Source organism: Nycticebus coucang, chromosome 21 (genome assembly GCF_027406575.1).
Source record: "Nycticebus coucang isolate mNycCou1 chromosome 21, mNycCou1.pri, whole genome shotgun sequence".
In the NCBI taxonomy this organism is placed as follows: domain Eukaryota; kingdom Metazoa; phylum Chordata; class Mammalia; order Primates; family Lorisidae; genus Nycticebus; species Nycticebus coucang.
The window spans coordinates 44,918,848-44,938,813 of NC_069800.1; the positions used below are offsets into that span (position 1 = coordinate 44,918,848).

The following is a 19,966-nucleotide window of genomic DNA, read 5'->3' on the forward strand; positions in this document are numbered from 1 at the left end:
CTAGACATGCTGGGGGCTGGAGCTCGGAGTGTAGGAGAGAGACAGGGTGGAAGTGGGAGGAGGTCAGGAAGGGTCAAGGTCAGAATGTGATGCTGGAGACATGACTGTGCCTGTGAGCACATGGTTGCTGGGGTGTGCATGGTGTGATCCGGGTTTTACATAGTTCTCCCCAAACTCCCATAACCTTAGGAATGAAGTCCAGCCTTCTGACATAGCCCTACAACCCATGAGGCCCTCTGTGGTCAGTCCCTGCCCACCCCTGCAGCTCCTCCTGCACCCAGACCCTTCGCTCACTCTGCCACCCACACACACTGGCCTCCCTTTCCTCAGACTGCCAAAGTCATTCCCTCCTCCAGGAGTTGGCACAGCTGTGTCCCCTGCCTGGAATGCCCCTCTCCTCCTAATCACCCTCTTAGGGAGGCGCCTGGCCCCTCATGGAGGTCAGGCCCTGCGGTCAGGCACTCTTACACATCTGGGTTCCTTCGGCACGGGAAGCATGATTTATGGTTGTATACTCATTCGTGTAATACTTTGGTTAACATCTGTCTCCTCTCACCCACCCAGTAGAATGTAAACTGCATGAAATTAGGGGCCATTCAGGACTGTATTTGGCTATATCCCCAGTGCCTATATCATAATAGGCAGCACTTGATAAATATTTGCTGAAGAAATGGGTAAATTAATTGCTTTGGGAAACACATGGCCTGCTCCTCATTTGTGTAAATCTTATCTTTCCAAATATAAGCTCTCTTCTCTGAGATGTACTCCTGGGTCCCCACATGGTGCCCAGCAGGGGCCCAGCGTGTGGCCTGCGTCACCCCAGGGAGCGAGGAGCCTGCTGGAGCCTGCTGTGAGAACTGACCCTGTCTGGGTCCCGACATTCACTCACCATATTGCTCACCACCCGGCACACATAGACGGGGCTGCTGCGGCGGGAGCAATCATGGCTGGCATTCTTCAGGAACTTGGGGTTGACATCTAAGAGCATCAGGCAGGTGTCCAGGATCGAATCTTCAAACTGCAGCAGTGGGAACAAGAGGACAAAAGAGGGAGCTGAAAAGCCACCTCCTCCAGGAAGCCTGCTTTGAAGTCCCCAGCAGCCGCAGGCCCTCACAGCCATGTCTCGCACAGCAGACTGTGGCTTGGCTGTGGCCATATATCCGTGATGCCAGCCTCTTCTGGCCCAGGAGGGAGTGGCGTGGGACAACACCTGGGCAGGCTGTGAGTGTGTGACAGGGGATAGAACGTCCATCTGCATTCAGGGCCTGGCTGCAAGGGACCCTGGAATCTGGAGTGGAGACCACAGAGTGGGGGGCCCAGCATCCTTGGGGCTTTCCTTCCCTTGAGAGCCACCCCAGGCCCTATCACTGTCGCTTTCCCCTCTGCTCAGCCAAATCTCCCTCTTCCCCTAAGGCCTGACTCACCCTGCAGAGCCCTCCTCCCCTGGACTCAGCCCACACACATTGTGCTCATGGGAACTGGTTATAAAGACATAAATCCAAACCCATCACTCTCCCATTTCAACTACACCTAGAGGAAAACCTACAGTTCTCCTCCAAGGCCTGCCCTGCCCCCTCTTTGACCTCATCTGGGGCCACTGTCACACTGCCCAGGCTCACTGCCTCAGGGCTTTTGCACTCACTATGTTATCTGCTTGGAAGGTGCTTCCTGCTACTCTCTATGGCTCATACTGTCTTACCTTTGCAGGTTCAAAGGTTATCTTTCTCATAGGCAGAACCCCCTTCTTGTCATCTTCCACTGGAAACCACCCTTCAGGACTCTGCTATCCGTCCCCTGGACTCCATCTCTGTGGTCTGTTTGGGAACCAGGCCTCATCCCAGGTCTCTCTCCAAAGCCACACAACAAAGCTTGACCCCCTTGTGTCTCCTGACACAACCTGGACACTGCTGGCTTCTCCCACCTCATATCCTGAGGCTCCTTCACACACAAAATACTCCCCAAGCTATAACATACTTCTCAGATGCAACATAAACTTTTCCACCTCTGAGGTTTCGCTTGTTCAGTTCCTTTGCCTGGCACAGGGTGAACCCACCTCCTTCTATGGCAAACTCCTACTTGTTCTTCAAAGCCCAGCTCAAATGTTCCCTACTTTAAGAAGTCGTCCCTGATCCCTTGGGCTATTACTCCTTCCCTCCTCTGGTCTCATGTTCCTGGACTGTGATTACAGTGAGGGCCATGTTCCACAGCCTTACTCAAGCCTAGATACAAAACGGACCTTAGGAAATGAAAGGAGGTATGCAGCTTTGTTCTACTTCTCAAGAGAGAATAAGAAGCTCTGAGAAATGAAAGCCAATTCATTTTCTGATGTATTTTATGCATCTTAGTCACACCATCGTTCATTTTATGTCCTATAGCAGGCTACAGGGTTGCTGGGTAGATATTTTTGCAATTATCATCTCCAATATTTGATCGAAGAAACTGATCAGAGCCTTCAGTCATATAGGGAAGAATTCCCAGGACTCCCTTGGCCTGAACATTGGATCCTGACTCAGAGGCTGTTAGGGGAGGCCTCAGGTTGGGAGGCACCCCAGGAGGCCAGCATCCCCTAATACACCATGAGGCTTACAGTTGGGGTTTAATGATTCTTGCTTTGTGAGTTGTCTCCGCAGAGTCTTGAGACTTTTTATGGGTTTCTGGTGGTAAAGGAGTTAAGAGCACTGATTTGGAGAATGATCCCAGGCTGAAAGTACATGAAATAGAGACAAGCCATCAGCCAAGACTAGCCGGCCCAACCCAGCCAGCCATGCTATGGCTGACCTATAAAGTTATAAGAAATAATAAATGGTTGTTGCTGGTAGCCTCTAGATTTCCAGCTTGCTTGTTATTTAGCAATAGCTAACTGCTACAACCAGCCACTGGTTCTCAAAGTGTGGTCCCAGGACAAGCAGCCTCAACATCATCTGGGAACTGGTTATAAATGCAAATTCTCAGCCTCCACCCAGACTTACTGAATCAATAACTAAGGGTGCACCCAAGGATCTGTGTTTTAACTTGCTCTCCCAATGATTCTGGTGCACACTTAAGTGTGAGAACCACTGATCTGGATAAAGGTTTAAAGCCCATTCTCAACCTAGCACATAGTTAGTAGTGCCTCTAAGTACTGCCTGTTATTTTGATATGTGGCCTTAACTGTTCCCTCTTTCCACTCCCAGAATACCAATGAACTTCACAGCTCTTCCCCTACCTTGAGTCCAGATCTACTGTCTTTGCTATGTGCCCTCAGGCCAGCTGTGGCCCTCTCTGAGCCTTCAGCCATTCAGGGCTTTTGTACCCCTAACAGCATGAAGTGGGTGGTGACCCTGTGACCCACTCATACCTTTTTGCAGCTTTGGCTGCCTCAGGCACAAGACCCAGCACACAGAAGGGCTGAGATGGATGGGAGGGACAGGGTGCAACCTACCTGTCCAAAGTTCCAAGGTATGGTCTTTATGAACTTGGCAGAGCCCTGGTAAATGAATCCCTGCTGAGTAAGGACGTACTCCTCCTGTTCCTCTTCCAATTCCAGGTACACAGAATCCGCTGTGGTCAGAAGAAAGGGGACTCAGCTCTGGGTCTGGAGAGGCCCAGAGTCCCTGCCAACATGGCAGTCAGGGTACCCATTCCCCAGGCCAAGCCAGCATCTCAGAGGTCCTTTGATCTTATAACTAGACAGATTAATCATTAATTAATAATTCCATGCCAATGAGATCCGGTGTCAATGGTTAGTGACAACAAAGGCTGCCATTTACCCACTTTTGCCACATGCCAGGACCTGTGATAAATGTATGACATGTATTAATTTACTTAATTTCCACAGGAGCCCTGTGAAGAAGGGATCCTTGAAATCTTCATTTTAAAGATGGTAAAACTGAGATTCAAGCATATTTTATATCTGGGAAAACCGGTGCCAAAGCAAGAGGCAGAAAAGCACTTAACTAGGAGTCAGGAAACCTCTGCCCCTGAATCTCACTTTGCCTTCTCTGCCCACCTCGATACCTCTCACTGTGTTAGCCCAAGAGTAAAATGTGATCATAGATCAGAAAGAGGCTTTGGAAACTAAAGCCCTGAGCCAGTGTGAGAAGGGGCATGGTTCAAGCTGGAGGGAGTTCAGAGTCTACTTCCCACCCCCTACCCCAGCCCCTGGGCTCCATTACACCCATCTGACCAGCAACCCCGACTTGTATCATAGCCGGGAAAGTCAATGTGAAAGTGGACAGTCTCTTGTGTGTCCTGCTCTTTGGCTCTGGACACCGTGTTAAAAATTAACCTTGAAGTCAATGAACTCTAATGGCTCTGCCTCAGCCATGCAATGTGGAAACAAAGAATAAAAGAGAAAGAAAAACCCACAGTGTCGTCACAGTAGAATGAGAGCGTCAGCATTTGTTGAATCATTCCCACCCCAGCTCAGGGCACCAGGACCATGATGACCACAGCGCAGGTCTCCATCTGATACAGGTGTTGGCTGGTGCTCAATCACCTGGGTCTTAGAGCACAAAGAAAGGAGTGTTCCATTTTCCAGGCGGATCAGCCCTTTCCCGTCCACCAGAGGACTTCCACTCCCCCACCTCCATGCTCACGTCCCCCCAGCCTAACTTCCTGCCTCTGCATCACCAACTCCACTGCCTTCTCCAGGCTCCCACCCCAGATGTGGGTCACTTTAGTCCCTGTACTGTTTGGCCGACAGCCACTCCACCCTGCAGAGCAAGAGGAAGGGGGAAAGCCCCTAGGACCATGCTCCATGCTCCGCCCCCCTGAACTCTGAAACCCTGCAGTGTCAAGCTGTCATCAAGGGTGGGGATGCAGGCATGTCTCTGCTCCTTTGACAGAGCTGCCACCTAGTTGCCACCCTCTGCAGATTGACTAAAATTCAAAACACATGGCGAGGTCCAGCAGGGCTACTTCTGTCCTGAGAAATCATTTCATGTGGCTACAGGACAGGTGAGCGAGGACTATAGTTGAGGGGCACTCTGGGCTCTCAGAAAGAATGAGCAGATGTGCGCAGACCGCTGTGCACAGATCCCCCAGATGTATTGTAGGGGGAAGAAACCAGGTTGTAGGGTGATGCCTATACTGTGGGATCATTTTATGTTTGAGAAAGAGGCAGAGAGACCCCCAAAATGCAGCAGTTTCTCCAGACACACACAGATGAACTTAAGGGGATGACCCTCCCAAGACGGCCACTCTAGTGTACCCCGGGAGGGAGATTCAAAGTGGGGATGCTGTTGCTCTTGAAGCTTTTCTAAAGCGACTATTCCTATGTCTTACTGTTATCATTGGAAATAAAAGCCAGCATATGTAAAGGGGAAAATTTTAAAAAGCTTTATGCTCAAGTACATCATAAAATACCTCAAAATAGAGATGGAAAAAAATAAAGCAGTGGCCCAGTAAGAAAGCAGTGTCTAACAGGTGGAGGCCAGAATTTCTTCCCCTTTGAGAAGGAACACTCCATTCCTAGCTGGGGGCCTCTCCCCTGCCAGAGCAGGAAGGAAACCGACCGTCACATCTGACTGCCTTGTTAGTCAGATGGGGAAACTGAGGCTGGGGAGGGCCTGGCAAACCCTACCTCTTCCCTCCTGCTCACATCACTCTCAGCTTTTCCAGGCTTTCCTCTCTCTGATTTTACAGTTTTGTCTGGACTGTCCACTTACATATTGAAATAGGTCCCCAAAGCCACTTAACCTCTCTAAGCTTCAGTTTCCTGCCTGCAGATGGGAATGCTGACATATCCCCCTTGGGATTTTCAAGAGGAACAGCTGGGATGTGTATGAAGAGGCTCTTAGCCAAGTAAACCGCTCCTACTCACCTCTCCTGGCCACCCCACCCCTCTGTTCCCCTTCCCCAAATGGCTCTGGCTGAAAGTTAAAGCAGGGCCCCATGAAGGTGCCCGGGCCTGGCCATCCACTCAGCACCCCCATTCCTTTTTTTTTTTTTTTTTGCAGTTTTTGGCCAGGGCTGGGTTTGAACCCGCCACCTTTGGCATATGGGGCCGGCACCCTACTCCTTTGAGCCACAGGTGCTGCCCAACACCCCCATTCCTAACGTGACACTGCTATGCCCTGGTTCACAGTGCTGTGGGAACACACGGGTCTTTGACACTAAGTGAAATCCCTTGGTGGATGTGTGGCCTTGGGCAAGTCATTTTACTTCTGCGAGCCTACCCCGTTGTCTGTAAGTGGGATGAACACTCCTGTTGTAAGGGTTTTGTGAGGGTGGAGTACAAAATGGCCACTGAAGGCCTCATGAGTCCACTTTGTTGACTCTCCTGTCCTGTTCCTCCCACCCCCCAGTGGGTCCAGCCCTGCCCACCCATCCCACCCCTGGCTGGTGTGTGGCTCACCTGGACACCAGGCATTGAAGAGCAGGGTGAAGTGGCCCAACACATGGCTGGAGCCCTGGAGGCCGGAGGAGATCTCTAGGGTGAGGCGGTACAGGCCGATGGGGGCATTGGCTGGGGAGTTGATCTGTAGTGACAGGATGGAGTTCTCCTGCTTCACCACAGAGGCTGACCAAGCATTCTCCTCCAGAGCCTCACTCAGACGGAAGCGGGCCTTGGTCCCCACCTCTTGGCTGGGGGCTGGGCCTATGAAGGGAAGAGGGAGCAGCCATGAGCCAGGGGCGGACAGGGCACCCTCCTGGGGTCCCGTGGCCTGGGCTCCGGCCTCACTCCACAATAACCACTGAAAAAACTTTGGCAGGAGGTTTTATCTTCCTGAGCCTTGGTTTTCTCATCTGTAAAGTGGGATCAGAACCCCAACTGTGCAGGCTGGTTTTGGGGGAAAGCATGAAAAGCCTCAGGCGCGCAGTAGGTCCTCAGTCAGATGGATTCCTCTTGATAGATGAGAACACGCAACCTGGGGCAAAGAGTCTCAGTCCCACTGCTCTGGGCTGACATGACTTTGGACATGACCATCCATCTCTCAGGGATCACGTGCCCATCTGTAGCATAGACAGGAGCTAAACAAGATGGTCCCCAAGGGTCCTCATCTCCTGACTAAATCCTTTACCTGCTAGAGTCCAGCTTTCTCTTTCGGAGAAAGAAGCCCTAAGTAGGATGGGCCCTTAGTCCCCTGAGAGCTTCTTGCTGTAGGTTAACAGAGGATTCGGCCTGTGCATCCTCCAGCTGTCCTACCCAGGGCCCCCTCCAACTGCCAGTCCCCACATCCCCGCAGGCTGTCTGAAAAGCTGGCTATGACCACCCTCACCTCCCAACAGGCTTTCACAATTTACCAAGCAGGTACTTCCTCTGAGACCCCTTGCACAGGTGAGAAAACCGAAGCTCAGGAAGAAAGGGGTCTCCCAAGGACATCCTAGGAGTTTGTGGCAAAGTTAGCATCGGAACCCAGGTCCTGAGGCTCTCAAAGCTTCTCATTTCCAAAGAGGATGCTCCCTAATGGGGTTCTCAAAGGCAGAGTGATGTGGAGAGGCTGTCTCAAACATGGCTGCTTTTGCAGGTGGAGGCAGGAGGGCCCAGCCCACACAGGCAGGTCTGAGTCATGGGAAGGGTGAGGAGGGGCTGGTCACTTTCTGGACATGGTGGTGGAGAGGAGGAACAGAGAACGTTCTCTGCCTGCTGGGCAGCTACCCAGGAAGGTTTATTTTTATTCTTCCATCTCCCTCCCTGTAGCTCTGACCACCCACTGCTGGCAATATCGGGGCCTGCTCACCAAGGGGCTCCCTCCCAGCATCCAGCCTCCTCCTCCTTGCCTGCCAGCCCCACCCACACTCAGCCCAAATATAACCATGAACAGGCATGACACAGGCTTCCATGGCCCCATCTGGGCGCCAAGAGCCGACTGGAAGCCTCTGAACGTTCCCTGACTTCCAGAGCTGGCATTTGGGGAGGAGCCAGCAGCCTTGGGGTTCAAGAATATCCCCAAGTCTTGTTCAGTCTTCTCCCCCTGCATACTGTGTGCCCAGGTCATGTCACCAGGCTTCTCTGATCCACAGTTTTCTCGTCAAAGAAAAAAACAGGCTTCGACCGCATGCCTGGGAAGGTCCAATTCCAGGTTTAAAACTGGTTCTGGGAATCTGGACAAGTTATATAGCTTCTCTGTGCCAGTTTCCTCATCTATAAAATGGAGCAAATTGCTTTGGTGCCCGTAGTACAGTGGTTACAGCGCCAGCCACGTATACCAAGGCTAGCGGGTTCGATCCCAGCCCGGGCCGGCTAAACAACGACAACTGCAACAAAAAATAGCCGGGCATTGTGGCAGGTGCCTGTAGCCCCAGCTACTTGGGAGGCTGAGGCAAGAGCATCGCTTAAGCCCAAGAGTTTGTGGTTGCTGTGAACTGTGACACCACAGCACTCTATCTAGGCGACATAGTGAGACTCTATCTCAAAAAAAAAAAAAAAAAATGAAGCAGATTGCAGTAGCTCCTCATAAAGCTATTGAGAAGCTTAAAGAAGAGGAGAGCTATAAAGCTTAGTACAAGGTGCCTGGTATGTAGTAAGTGCTCAATAAATAATAGTTATTACTGTTTATTATTGTCACCAAGGCCTCCTAGCACTGTTTAGAGGGTTCAGTGGAAGAGTTCATAGAAAGCATTACGAATAGTGACAAGCTCACGGTAATTACACAGTGAGCTGTCCTCAGTGTCATCAAAAAGGACCATTAAAAATCTGAATTCTTGGCTGGGCGCCCATAGCTCGGTGGTTAGGGTGCCGGCCACATGTACCAGGGCTGGTGGGTTCGAACCCAGCCTGGGCCTGCTAAAGAACAACAACAAAATAGCCAGGTGTTGTGGTGGGGGGCTGTAGTCCCAGCTACTAGGGAGGCTGAGATAAGAGAATTGCTTGAGCCCAAGAGTTTGAGGTTGCTGTGAGCTATGATGTCATAGCCCTCTGTAGAGTGCTGTGACATCATAGCTCACACAGTCTCTATTGAGACTCTGTCTCAATAAACAAAAACATCTGAATTCTTAGGCCAAATAACAGGTTTCCAGGACTGGAGTGCAACGTAGAGATGATCTCATTCCACTGAATAACTTATGCATGTGGAGACTAAGACGGGAGGGGTAGTGTTGGGGTAGCCATGTGTCACAGTTTGCTCAGGACAGCCTCAATCCACACCTGTGGCCCCAGTATAATTATTAATGGCACCACTTTCATCTTCAGAAATGGCCCTGCTTGGATGATCAATTATCTGGTTACTCGGGTAACGGGCCTGGGCCAAGTCTCATAGCCACCATATCCATTGACATATTATCATCCTTGAGGACAGATCAGGAAACACACTTCCCCGACTCTGCATCTTGGGCAGCCGTGCACACACTTACACACACACCCCCCTTTATCCCTAGTTGCCCAGGAGGGTGGGATGAGGGCAGCCGGCCCAGGGCCCACGGCTGCACCCGTAAGCTGGCTTTGCACATTCCTTGATTGTGGTTCTAAACAGTCCTCTATGTGGGGCCAGCTGTACCATAGGGAACACCCTGGGCCCAAATAACTCTGGGGACCAGGAGATCCTGGCAACTGACCCAAACCATGATGGTGGGGCTGGAGAGAGGTGGGGTAGGGGAACCTTCCAGTGTGAAGCCTTCTGTTGGCCTCATAAGGGTTCTTTTCACTCCTTCAGGCTCGCCTTACTCTCACCTGCCCCCCAACCCCCCGGAAACCCGACCCCTCTGGGAGGGAAGCAGAGCTTTATTTCTGTAACAAGGATGGATTTGTCTAGTGTGGTCTGTACCCCGGAATAGAGTCTGTCAGGTCTCAAACTGTCTGGGTGAAACACACAGCATCTGGGTCACTCCATTGGTTGAGTGACCTCAGCTCACCCTCTCCCCTTTCTGGGCCTCAGTTTCCCATCACAGGCTAGAATGTTCCAACACAGGAGCAGGGTCCCCAGGTCAGGCCTGGAGGAGAGAGGCCTGGCTTCCTGGCATTGTCCCTCAGGCTTCCTCAGCCCAGGAAGTTCTCGGCTGCTTGGACAGGGAAGCCGTGTGTACCCAGAGATACAGGCCCCTCCGTGGCTGCCCACAGGGGTTGCGGAAATGACGGGGGCAGGTTGGCTATGGTCTGAGATAAGTTGGAGGAGACTGGAGAACAGAGATTAGCTGCTGGGAGGTAAAGGTCAGTTGCTGTGCACCCAACTCTGAACTTGGGGCCCTAATTAATAAGCTACCTAGACAAATAGAGAAGGAGAAAGAAGAAAGGGGACATCTTGAGAATGAAAGAAGAAAAAGAAGATGGAAATCCCAGGCTGCCAAGCACCACTCATCCACTATTCCATTTCATAGAGGAGCAGAGTGAGGCCTGGAGGGCACTTCAGATGGAAAAAAATAAATGTGGCTGCTACAGGGGTCATAGTGACAAAAAGCTGCAGCTCTGGGGTCAGGATTTGAAATTTGCTGTGTCCCTGACTCACTGTGTAACCCACCTAGGCAAGGGACTTGATCTTTTTGAGCCTCAGTTTTCTCGGGAGCCCTTTATGCTTCCAGGCTGGGATAATTCAGGACAAGCATGCATTCAGTAGGTGCTCCAAAGGTGTTGAGATTTTCACCATCCCAAGTCCGACTCTTCTCAGGGCACCATGCCCAGCCCTTATTGCCAGGCACTATAACCTTCTCCTTTACAGAAGGGGAAACGAGGGCCAGAAGGTCAGAGACTTGCTGGGGCCCACAGGCTCTGCGGGAAAAGGCCCTAAGGGGGCTGGTGTGCATGGGAGGGTGACCCTGGGTGGTGGATGTGTCTCTTCCAGGAGAGGCGGGCCAAGAGGAAAGGAATGGATGTCTGTTGGCAGCCTGCAGTCTCTGTGATAAGCCTTATCAAACTGCCTTCCAGGTAAATATGGGCCTCTGCCAGGCAGCTGCAGCGCCTGCCTGTGCTCTCTCTCAGAAGAGCTGGCCTTCCACACCAGAGTTCAGCCAGGGGCCCCTCACTGACCTCAAGAAGCCAGCCCAACTGATTTGCCATTTGAGGCTCCTTCTCTAGGAATGGCCAACAAAGAAGACTGGGCACTGGACATCTGGGGATGGGGTGCCTGGGGCCTCAACATCCCTCCACCCAATGGAATAAGGCAAATAACAGCTGCTAATGTCTACAGGGCACTCCCCCCACACCAGGCTCTTCTCACTTAACAACCTTCCAATGTGACTGCTTTATACATGATGAAAGTCAGGCTCAGAGAGGCTGAGTAACTGTTCCAAGGTCACACAGCAGTTAGGTAGCCCAGCCTGTCTAGAACCCAGATCTCTCTGTCAAGCCCCCAAGACTGAGGCAGCCTCCTGAGGCTTAGAGAAGGAACTCCTGGGACACAGAACTTCCCACACAGTTCTGGAGCCAAATGGACTCTTTCTCTGCCACCCAGACCTGGTTTGGGCCTCAACCCAGTGCCTGGTTGGGTTGCATGGATTTTGGGAAGCAGAGAGATTAGAAAGCTGTTTTGATGTAGGAAAGAGCAGATAGGATCTTGATTGATCTTTGTGGCAGAAAGCTGACAGTCAACGCTGGTGATAATGTTTTCAGAAGCCTGGGCGTCCAGGCTCTTGCTTACAAGACAGAGTGGCCTGGGGTGACATCTTCCTACTTTTTAGGCCTCAGTTCCCTTCTGTAAAATGGGACTAGTGGCAGGTGGCAATCTCCCTGGGGACAAAGAGGTAGAAAATCATCTGTCCTGTTCTCAGTCATGGGATAATGAATCCCAGAATGGGGCAGGTCAGGGTGGAGAGGAGGAACAGGAGGAGAGGGGGTCGCCAGGACTCACCAGTCACCACGGTGAAGGTGAGAGTGTCTTCTTTGGCATTGTAGTTACGGTTGAAGTGCAGCTTCAGGTGGAAGGGCTGGCCCCGCCGCACCACCAACCTCTCCCGGCACAGCTCAGCAGTGTGGTGGGCGCAGCCATTGGTCTCCAGCTGCACGTCACACTTCTCCATGAGCAGTTCTGAAGAGACAGCAGGAAAGGCATGAGCAGGGCTGGTGACACACCTGTGTTCCCTCCCCCATGAAGCACATTCCTGCCCCCTGCCAACTCCCTACCCCAGCCCTGGTCACACAGAGGACGGCCAGAATGAATCTCCCTAACTCTTTTAATCATAAGGCTATTGCCCCTTATAGCATGTTGGGAGAAGGCTCTGCCACCTCTCAGCTATGTGACCTCTAGCAACTCAATTTTTCTGGGGCTCAGTTTCCTCATCTGTTCATAGGTGGAAAACAGGGGGGTCTATTTCACAGGGCTGCTGTGAGTATTAAATGAATGAACACGGGTAAACACTTAGCACAGTGCCTCGTGTGTAGTAAGTGCTTAATAGACGTGAACTGTTCTCTCACTCTCAGAGGATCCTTTCAGTTTAAATAGGGACAGTATTTTGTATAGTTAATTTCACAGGCTTTGTTTCTAGCTCCAGTTTTCAATTTACAGGAAATACACAGGACTGGTGAACAAGTTACACACAGAACCAGGGCAATCAACAGAATTCAGACTCAGGGAAACTAAAGGCAAAGGATCTGTTTTTCTTTGTTAGTTTGTTTTAACAAATAAACTGCAAGAAAAAAAAACAAAAGAAAAAGTTAAAGGAAGACTCTATAAGGAGAACCTTGAGACATTCAACCCCCACTGATGTGTGGATCTGATCTGGGTTGTCTAAAACCATTTATTACATGTATGAGACAACTGGAAATTTCAACACTGCTGGATGAATAATGGTGATATAAAAGAAGTTTTGTTAATTTGTTTATGTCAGAAAAGAGAGTTCTTATCCTTTAAAGGCATAGATGGAAACATTTACAGATGAAATGATATGATGTCTAGGATCAAATAATAATAATTCCACTCCTGCTGTGGAATATTCCAAATGGAGCTGCAGGTGGGAGAAGATACATGTTGGTGGTGGTCGAGACCAAGTAATGAGAACATAAGAATTTATTGTATTATTCTCTCTACTTTCAGATATGTTCAATTTCTCCATAACAAAAAGTTTTTTAAATGTCAGGGGCTTTGGAGTCTTCTGGACCTGGATTTTAGTTCTGCTGTGCTGCTGTGTGATCCTAGACAAGTGTCTCACCCTCTCTGTTCTTCATACTCTGAAATCTCAAAGCACCACTGTGAGCACAGAAAAGGATGTCTGGGACACCCCTCTTCAAGGCTCAGCCCAGGGAAAGAGTTTGGTGTATAGTTTCAGAGAGATCTGAGGGCCAGGCAGGGGTGGGGTAAGAAATGGGAGGGAGCCTTAGGGAAGCACAAACCTCATAAACCTTGGCAAGATCAAGATTGGGAAGACCTAAAGGCAGAAGGAGTGGACCAGGCAGACTCAGTCATGGGGTTACTGGGAGGCGATGGTCCAAGTGAGGTCTACAGGCAGGGATTTGCCCAAAATTACCCAGAAAGTTGGTCCCTCTAGTGAAGTTATTTTCAATGGGTACGTCACAGCACACTGGTGAGCCATGAGAGGATCTTAAGTGTGCCATGAAAATTTTTAAAGATCATTAATTAAATTATTTTTGAAAGAAGTTCAAAGCACAGTAAGTATATTCTTTTTTTTTTTTTTTTGAGGCGGAGTCTCACTGTGTCACCGTGAGTAGAGTGCTATGCTCACATTAACCTCAAATTCCTGGGCTCAAGTAATCCTCTTGCTTCAGCCTCCCCAGCACAAGTGCCCACTTTACAACAGCCGGCTAGTTTTTCTATTTTTAGTAGAGACGGGGTCTTGCTCTTGCTCAGGCTGATCTCCAACTCCTGAGCTCAGGCAATCCACCCACCTCGTCCTCCCAGAGTGCTAAGATTATAGGTGTGAGCCACTGAACCTGACCAGTATATGCCTTTTTCTTTAACTCTTTTTTTTTTTTTGATCAACATAATTTAAGTGTGCTGCGAAAATTTAACTATAGTTCAAGTGAGCCATGAGATAAAAAAGGTTGAAAACACTGCTCTAGTGGGATGATAGCCCAGGTCTCCTGTCTCCTGCCGTGTAGTATTCCAAAAGAGAGGCACAAAAGTGTTTAGCAACTGCTGAGAGCTTGTATGTGGATTATCTCAACATCTCACAGCTCTGCTATCTCTCTTCCCATTTTACAGAGGAGACACTCTATGGCCCCGTCCCATGGTGAGTGAGTTTAGGGATTGGAATCCAGGGCTGTAGGATTCTGGAGCCTGCCCTGGGGGCCCCTCTCTGCTCCCCCAGTCCTGTTTTGTTTTTTGTGCCTGGGAGGAGATTGTTCTGCAGGACTGAAGCATCAGGGAAGCTGATCTCCCTATAGTCACCATAGGAGAGACCTCCGCTGGCCACAAAGAAAAACTTCCCGTTGTCCTGCTGGGGCAAGGAAATGTTGTTTTTGGAAACTTCAATCAATGCCTGAGAGCTTGAGCAGAAAAGAGGGTATTGCTGCCCTTCTGGGAAACCTGGGACAGATGGTCAGAGTCTCTGTTCTGGGTGAGGGTTTCTTGATCTATTGACTGATGAAAGGTTTCCAAGAAATCATGCCCACCTCCAATGTACAGAAACACCAGGGTCTAGAATCATATGAGTTACAGGATTTCTGCCCTGAGAAAGGACCTGAGCTCTTCCAGCCCTATGGGGCCCTGTCAGAAGTGGCCACCGAGACAGTGGGACTGGAGGCCTGGAGCCTCAGGGTCTTCCAGCCCCACTGAGCCCCACTTTGGAAATGTGGGAGAGAAGCAGCATTGGGGACAAGCGGCCAGCTAGGTGACACGTTGGGAGCTGGGTCTCAGGGAGGAGGAGGCCAGGATCTCACAGCAGATCAAGCAGGTCCATTGCTTGCCCTGGCCATCCAAGCTCTGCCTGCTCCGTACCCCTCTCCCTATACTCCTTCCTGGGGCGTGAGGGAATGCAAAGGCCATTCGTAGATGGGCTTGACCCAAGAGCCATCACGGATTCTGGGTCCCCCAGAATTCCCTCAGGGATATCCTCCCATTCTCCTCCCCGTGGGAGTTAGGACGATGCTGCCGTTGTGTGTGTGTGTGGCGGGGGCAGGCAGGAAATCATGAAGTCCCTGCCCCTGTCCTCTCAGCCTGCATAGATATATCCAAGGCTGACACTATTGTTTTTCTTTTATAGGACAGGAAGCTGAAACTCAACAAGTGGCCAAGGACAGGGGCTGCAGAACTTGAGGGAGGAAGAGCATGATGCCTGGTCTTAGACTGCTCCCAGGACCATAGGATGCTGGAACCTCCTCTCTGGCCACGGGGCCAAGGAATCAGCCAGGCTTGGCTCGCCTTCCACAAGGAGAGGTGCACACACCCACCTCCTGGCTGGCAGGGACTGACCAAAGCTAAGTGTTCTGAGCCCAGGCCATCACCCCCTTCCCAGCTTCCTGCCACCTGGCACATAGCAGGGACCCAGCCCCCACTGACTGACTGAGGATAAGCGGCAGTGGTCCACCACGACAAGACTTTGCAGTTTACAACACGCCTTTATGTTCCACTGCCCCATCTTATCCAGTAAGGCAGGAGTTAATGGTTATGCCCTGTGGATGGGGAAACTGAGGCTCACACCCAGCCCAGCCCAGACCGCCTGTTGCTCTCCAAACCAGGAGACTCAAACTTAAGGATTGAGTTCCCAGTGTCCCTGGGGACCACTGCGATGAGGCAGGCCCAGGGCCGCAGCTCTGAGACTCACCCGTGGGCGTGTTCGGGCACTCCCCCGTGGCCATGGTCAGGCAGTGGCTGTGGCTCCTTCGACTGGCGACAGGACCCTCCAAATGCCGACCTCTGGCGGCGGGCACTGCGGAGGCCGCGCGCTGCCTTAATTTATAGGGCAGCTTTGGGGAGGGGCGGGGCGGCGCGAGAAGGCGGGGAGCTGGCGAGGCCACCCACCTCCCGGACTTTCACCCACGCCTCTCGCCGGGCCCTCGGGGGACAGGAGTCCCAGGGCGCGTCGGAAGGGCAAGGGCGCCCCCTGGGGGAGCGGACAGAGCGCAGGGCTGGGACAGCAGACAGGACAGGTAGACGCAACTAGTCCAGGACACGCAGTCACACGTGGGCGCAGAAAAACATACTGTCACATACAGGTACACACGGAGCACCCTCAGGCAAAGCACATGATTGAAACAGGACGCATAGGCATACCTGAATACACAGATGTGGAATCACAAAGGGGTCAGAGCCGGGATGAAGAACCAGGAACACACAAACACTCAAAATCAGATACACATGGAGCAGATAGACACACACACCCGGAGGACGCACAGATACACACGTGGACACAGACACGTTCCAACACGTGCAGCAGACAGACCTGCACACACAGCCACAGTGACAGGGATACCAAACCAGATTAAAACCACAGAGACGCCCCAGGGCATAGACACAGCTAGACATGTGCCCACAAGAGCTACACACAGCTTTGGACTCATAAGTGAGCGGGTGTCCAGATATGTCCAGCTCACAGGAGGGGACAGACAGACTTCACCACACCAGCATGCTACTGGATACAAATTCAGATGAGGCCACCACAGACGCAGGAAGACGGGGTTGCTCAGAGATGGACACACATGTAGACACGGACACTCAAAGCTTTCACACACCCACAGCTTTCCAGGTAGCAAAGCACAGATAATCATATCTCACTCTGTCCATCTATCCGTCTAATCATGCATCCACACATCCATCCATCCATCCATTCACCCACACACCCACCCATCCATCCATCCATCCACACATCCATCCATCCACACATCCATCCATCCATCCATCCATCCACACATCCGTCTTTCTATCCGTTTAATTGTCCACCCACCTACTCATCCACCTATCCATCCACCCATCCATCCATCCATCCACACACCCACCCATCCATCCATCCATCCATCCATTCACACATCCATCCATCCATCCATCCACACATCCATCTTTCTATCCGTCTAATTGTCCACCCACCTACTCATCCACCTATCCACCCACCCACCCACCCATCCATCCATCCACCTACCCTTCAGCCATCATTCTATTCACCTATCCATCCACCCGCCCATCCATCCATCCATCCACCTACCCTTCAACCATCCACCTATTCACTTATCCATCAACCCACCCATCCATCCACCCACCTACCCATCCATCCATCCACCTACCCTTCAACCATCCATCTATTCACCTATCCATCCACCCACCCACCCATCCATCTACCTAGCCTTCAACCATCCATCTATTCACCTATCCATCCACCCACCCACGCATCCATCCATCCACCTACCCTCCAACCATCCATCTATTCACCTATCCATCTACCTACCCATCCATCCACCCACCCATCCATCCATTCATCCACCTACCCTTTAGCCACCCATCTATTCACCTATCCATCCACCTACCCATCCATCCACTCATCCATCCACCCATCTACCCATCCATCCATCCACCCATTCATCTACTCACCCACTCATCACTTACCTACCTACCTATCTATCTACTCACTCATTTCATTCCTTCCTCCCTCCTTTTTTCCCTTACCTCCATTCATTCATCTATCCATTGACCTTCCTTGAGGACTTACTGTGTGGCAGAAGAGAATAAAGCTTTCCAGGGACTAAGCCTTGGATCCCTCAAAATTGGCACACTGGAGGACCCTCTCCCACCCTGGTCCCTCCAGTCTCTTGGTTTCCTTTGCTTCCTGAGCTGCTATAAGGTCTGAGAATGAAGGTTCCCTGGAGATACAGAGACCTGTGGGGCTTCCCTAGCCCTTTTTCTTGAACAAGTTCTATATCTATTGATGTACTGGGGCTATAAAACTGGCCCTGGCTCCATTTCTGCATGCCACATGGCACAGGGAATCAGCCCATGTTGCTTCAGTGGATGTTTGTCCCAGGGTCAAATGTGTCTGGAATGTCAGCAAACAAAGCCATGAGCACAGAGTTGGGCCCTGCTGACCTGTGAAGTAACGCCATAGATGAGCCCTGTAATTGCCCCATTTTACAGATGTTGTTCCAGAAGCTATTCCTTCCAGCTAGTGGAAGCTGGAGGAAAGCACGGGGTGAGTAAATGTCAGCCAAAAGGCCGGGGTTCAATCTTCCACTCTGCCCCTGACCAGGTGTGTGGGGATGGGCAGGCAGTTTGTCCCTCAAGACCTCAGTCTCGTGAGGGGCAAGAATCTTCCCTCATAGGCCTGAGTAAGACTCAACCGCAGTGACTGAAGTTGCCTGCCTCTTACGTGGTGTGCACATGATCACTGGAGTCCCTGAGCCTTGGGACAGAAATATCAAGTGACCCAGAGCCTACCCCTGAGGTACAGGGACCTCAGAGAGAGACAGGAGACATGAGGATAGTCAGCTTGGTGGAAGGAAGACTGTATGTTTCCGTAAGCGGCAGCCCTGCCCCAAATGAAAAACTGAATTTTGCCGTTGTCTACCCTTTTCCACTTGCAAAGGATATGCACTTCTTCCCCAGGTATTAATTATCCTTTACAGCCCACAGACCGCGGGCTCCCTAGACCTACTCAAGGTCACACAGTCAGGAAGAGAGAAAGTGGAGCCTGGCCTGCCTCAAAAGCTTGTACTCACTCTCCTGTGGTTCAAAGGTCAGTCCTTCCTCCCCCCAGCCACCCCCCACACACACACACTCCTTGTGTGGTTCTGGGTTGGGTCAAGTGACGCCTCTGAGAACCATGGTCCACGCTTTTCACCATGCTGTGAGGTATTCAGTAGATGCTAAAAATATGTTTTGGCACAAAAAATAGGGATAGGAAAGGCCTCTGCTGTCAGAGCTGTGTGTATATATATATATGCACCTGCACCCCGCATAGCCCCTGGATTACAGTCGCTCTCAGGAGTAGTGTAATTCGGCAGTGTTGCTCCTACCCCTTGGATGTGCCTGAGGTTTATTTGTTGGCCTTCTCATCTATAACCTCATTGTTTTAATATTATCTCTTCCCTGATGACTCCCAAACATTTATCTCCATCCCTGACTGACATCCCTTATGGGACACAGTCACCTAGTTGTCTCAGCTCAAAAGCACAAGAGGCTATCAGCTGAACTCCTGTGTCCTCCAAACCTCCTTCTCACCATGACATCTTCAGTCCTAGACTCCCAAGCTGGAAGTTCTTGGGTCCTCATCGATTCATCTGTGTCCTGACACCTCTCTTCTTCTTTCTGACAGAAACCTCCCCCGTCTCATTGTCATGCTTATGCTGCCCCAACATCAAGGGGATTCTGCCCCTCCCCTATGTCAGCATCCTCCTTGATCCACTAAGCATCCGTCACCTCATACTCGACTGTGGATGTGAACTCCCAACAAGTGTCATTCCTCCTGGTCCTGCTGCAGTCAGAGAGTTCTCTAAACCCAAATCTTTGCACAAAAATCTCCCTGCTGTCTCCCCCCACCCCCCCTTTTTTTTTTTTTTTACTAAAACTTATATCATTTGCTCTCAGTCTTCTATGTTCTATGCACCATATACCCCACAATAAACACACTTACCTAGACACTCTTTGTATTTTTATATTGATTCATTCTTCTGTTCAATAAATATTTATTTGATATCAAAAAAATAGCGATAGGAGTTAGAAAGAGCTGGACAAATAACAGAAGGAAGGAAAAGATTAAGGTTCAGAAAGATTAAGGAAACTTCCTGAGTTCACACAGCATGCAGGCTCTGGCTCAGCTCAGCCACTCCCCAAGGCCAAGGTGCCTGGGGCAGAGATAGCTCTGGATAGCTGGCATGAGAAGAGAGGGTGGGTGGGCAGAGCAGACAGGGTAGGACGGTGCATCTGAAGGCGTTTTCCTACCAACTGGTGACTAACAGTGATGAACAGTGTCTGGTGTGAGGGAGTGCAGGAGGGTGGAGCAGGCTCCCCTGAGGTGGGATGGAGTGAGATGAGGTGTTAGGAGGGAGAGCTGGGGAAAATGTCAGGACAGATGTGACCTTTCAGTCCCTTTGGGAGGATGACCTATCTTTGACAGGGTCTGGGTGTCTTAGCCCATATAAAGCAGAGAGCAGGTGTCTGACTGAGAATGACCCTCCCAACGTGTCTATTTTACAGAAACCGACCTAGCCATCTTGTTCTCAGCTCTGTTCCCACGA

General features: G+C 50.9%; 1 protein-coding gene across 1 annotated transcript in view; it reads right to left on the reverse strand.

Moving 5' to 3' along the window:
- TGM2 (transglutaminase 2) overlaps positions 1–15,686 on the reverse strand; it is a 32,442-nt gene extending 16,756 nt beyond the window's left edge. Inside the window, exons 1-5 of the mRNA XM_053573975.1 lie at positions 15,571–15,686; positions 11,703–11,879; positions 6,338–6,580; positions 3,422–3,540; positions 890–1,018 (exon numbers count right to left, since the gene is read on the reverse strand). Coding sequence (XP_053429950.1) covers positions 890–1,018; positions 3,422–3,540; positions 6,338–6,580; positions 11,703–11,879; positions 15,571–15,604 — 702 coding nt within the window. The 5' untranslated portion in view covers positions 15,605–15,686. The remainder of the gene's footprint in view (positions 1–889; positions 1,019–3,421; positions 3,541–6,337; positions 6,581–11,702; positions 11,880–15,570) is intronic.
- Positions 15,687–19,966: the final 4,280 nt, after the last annotated feature.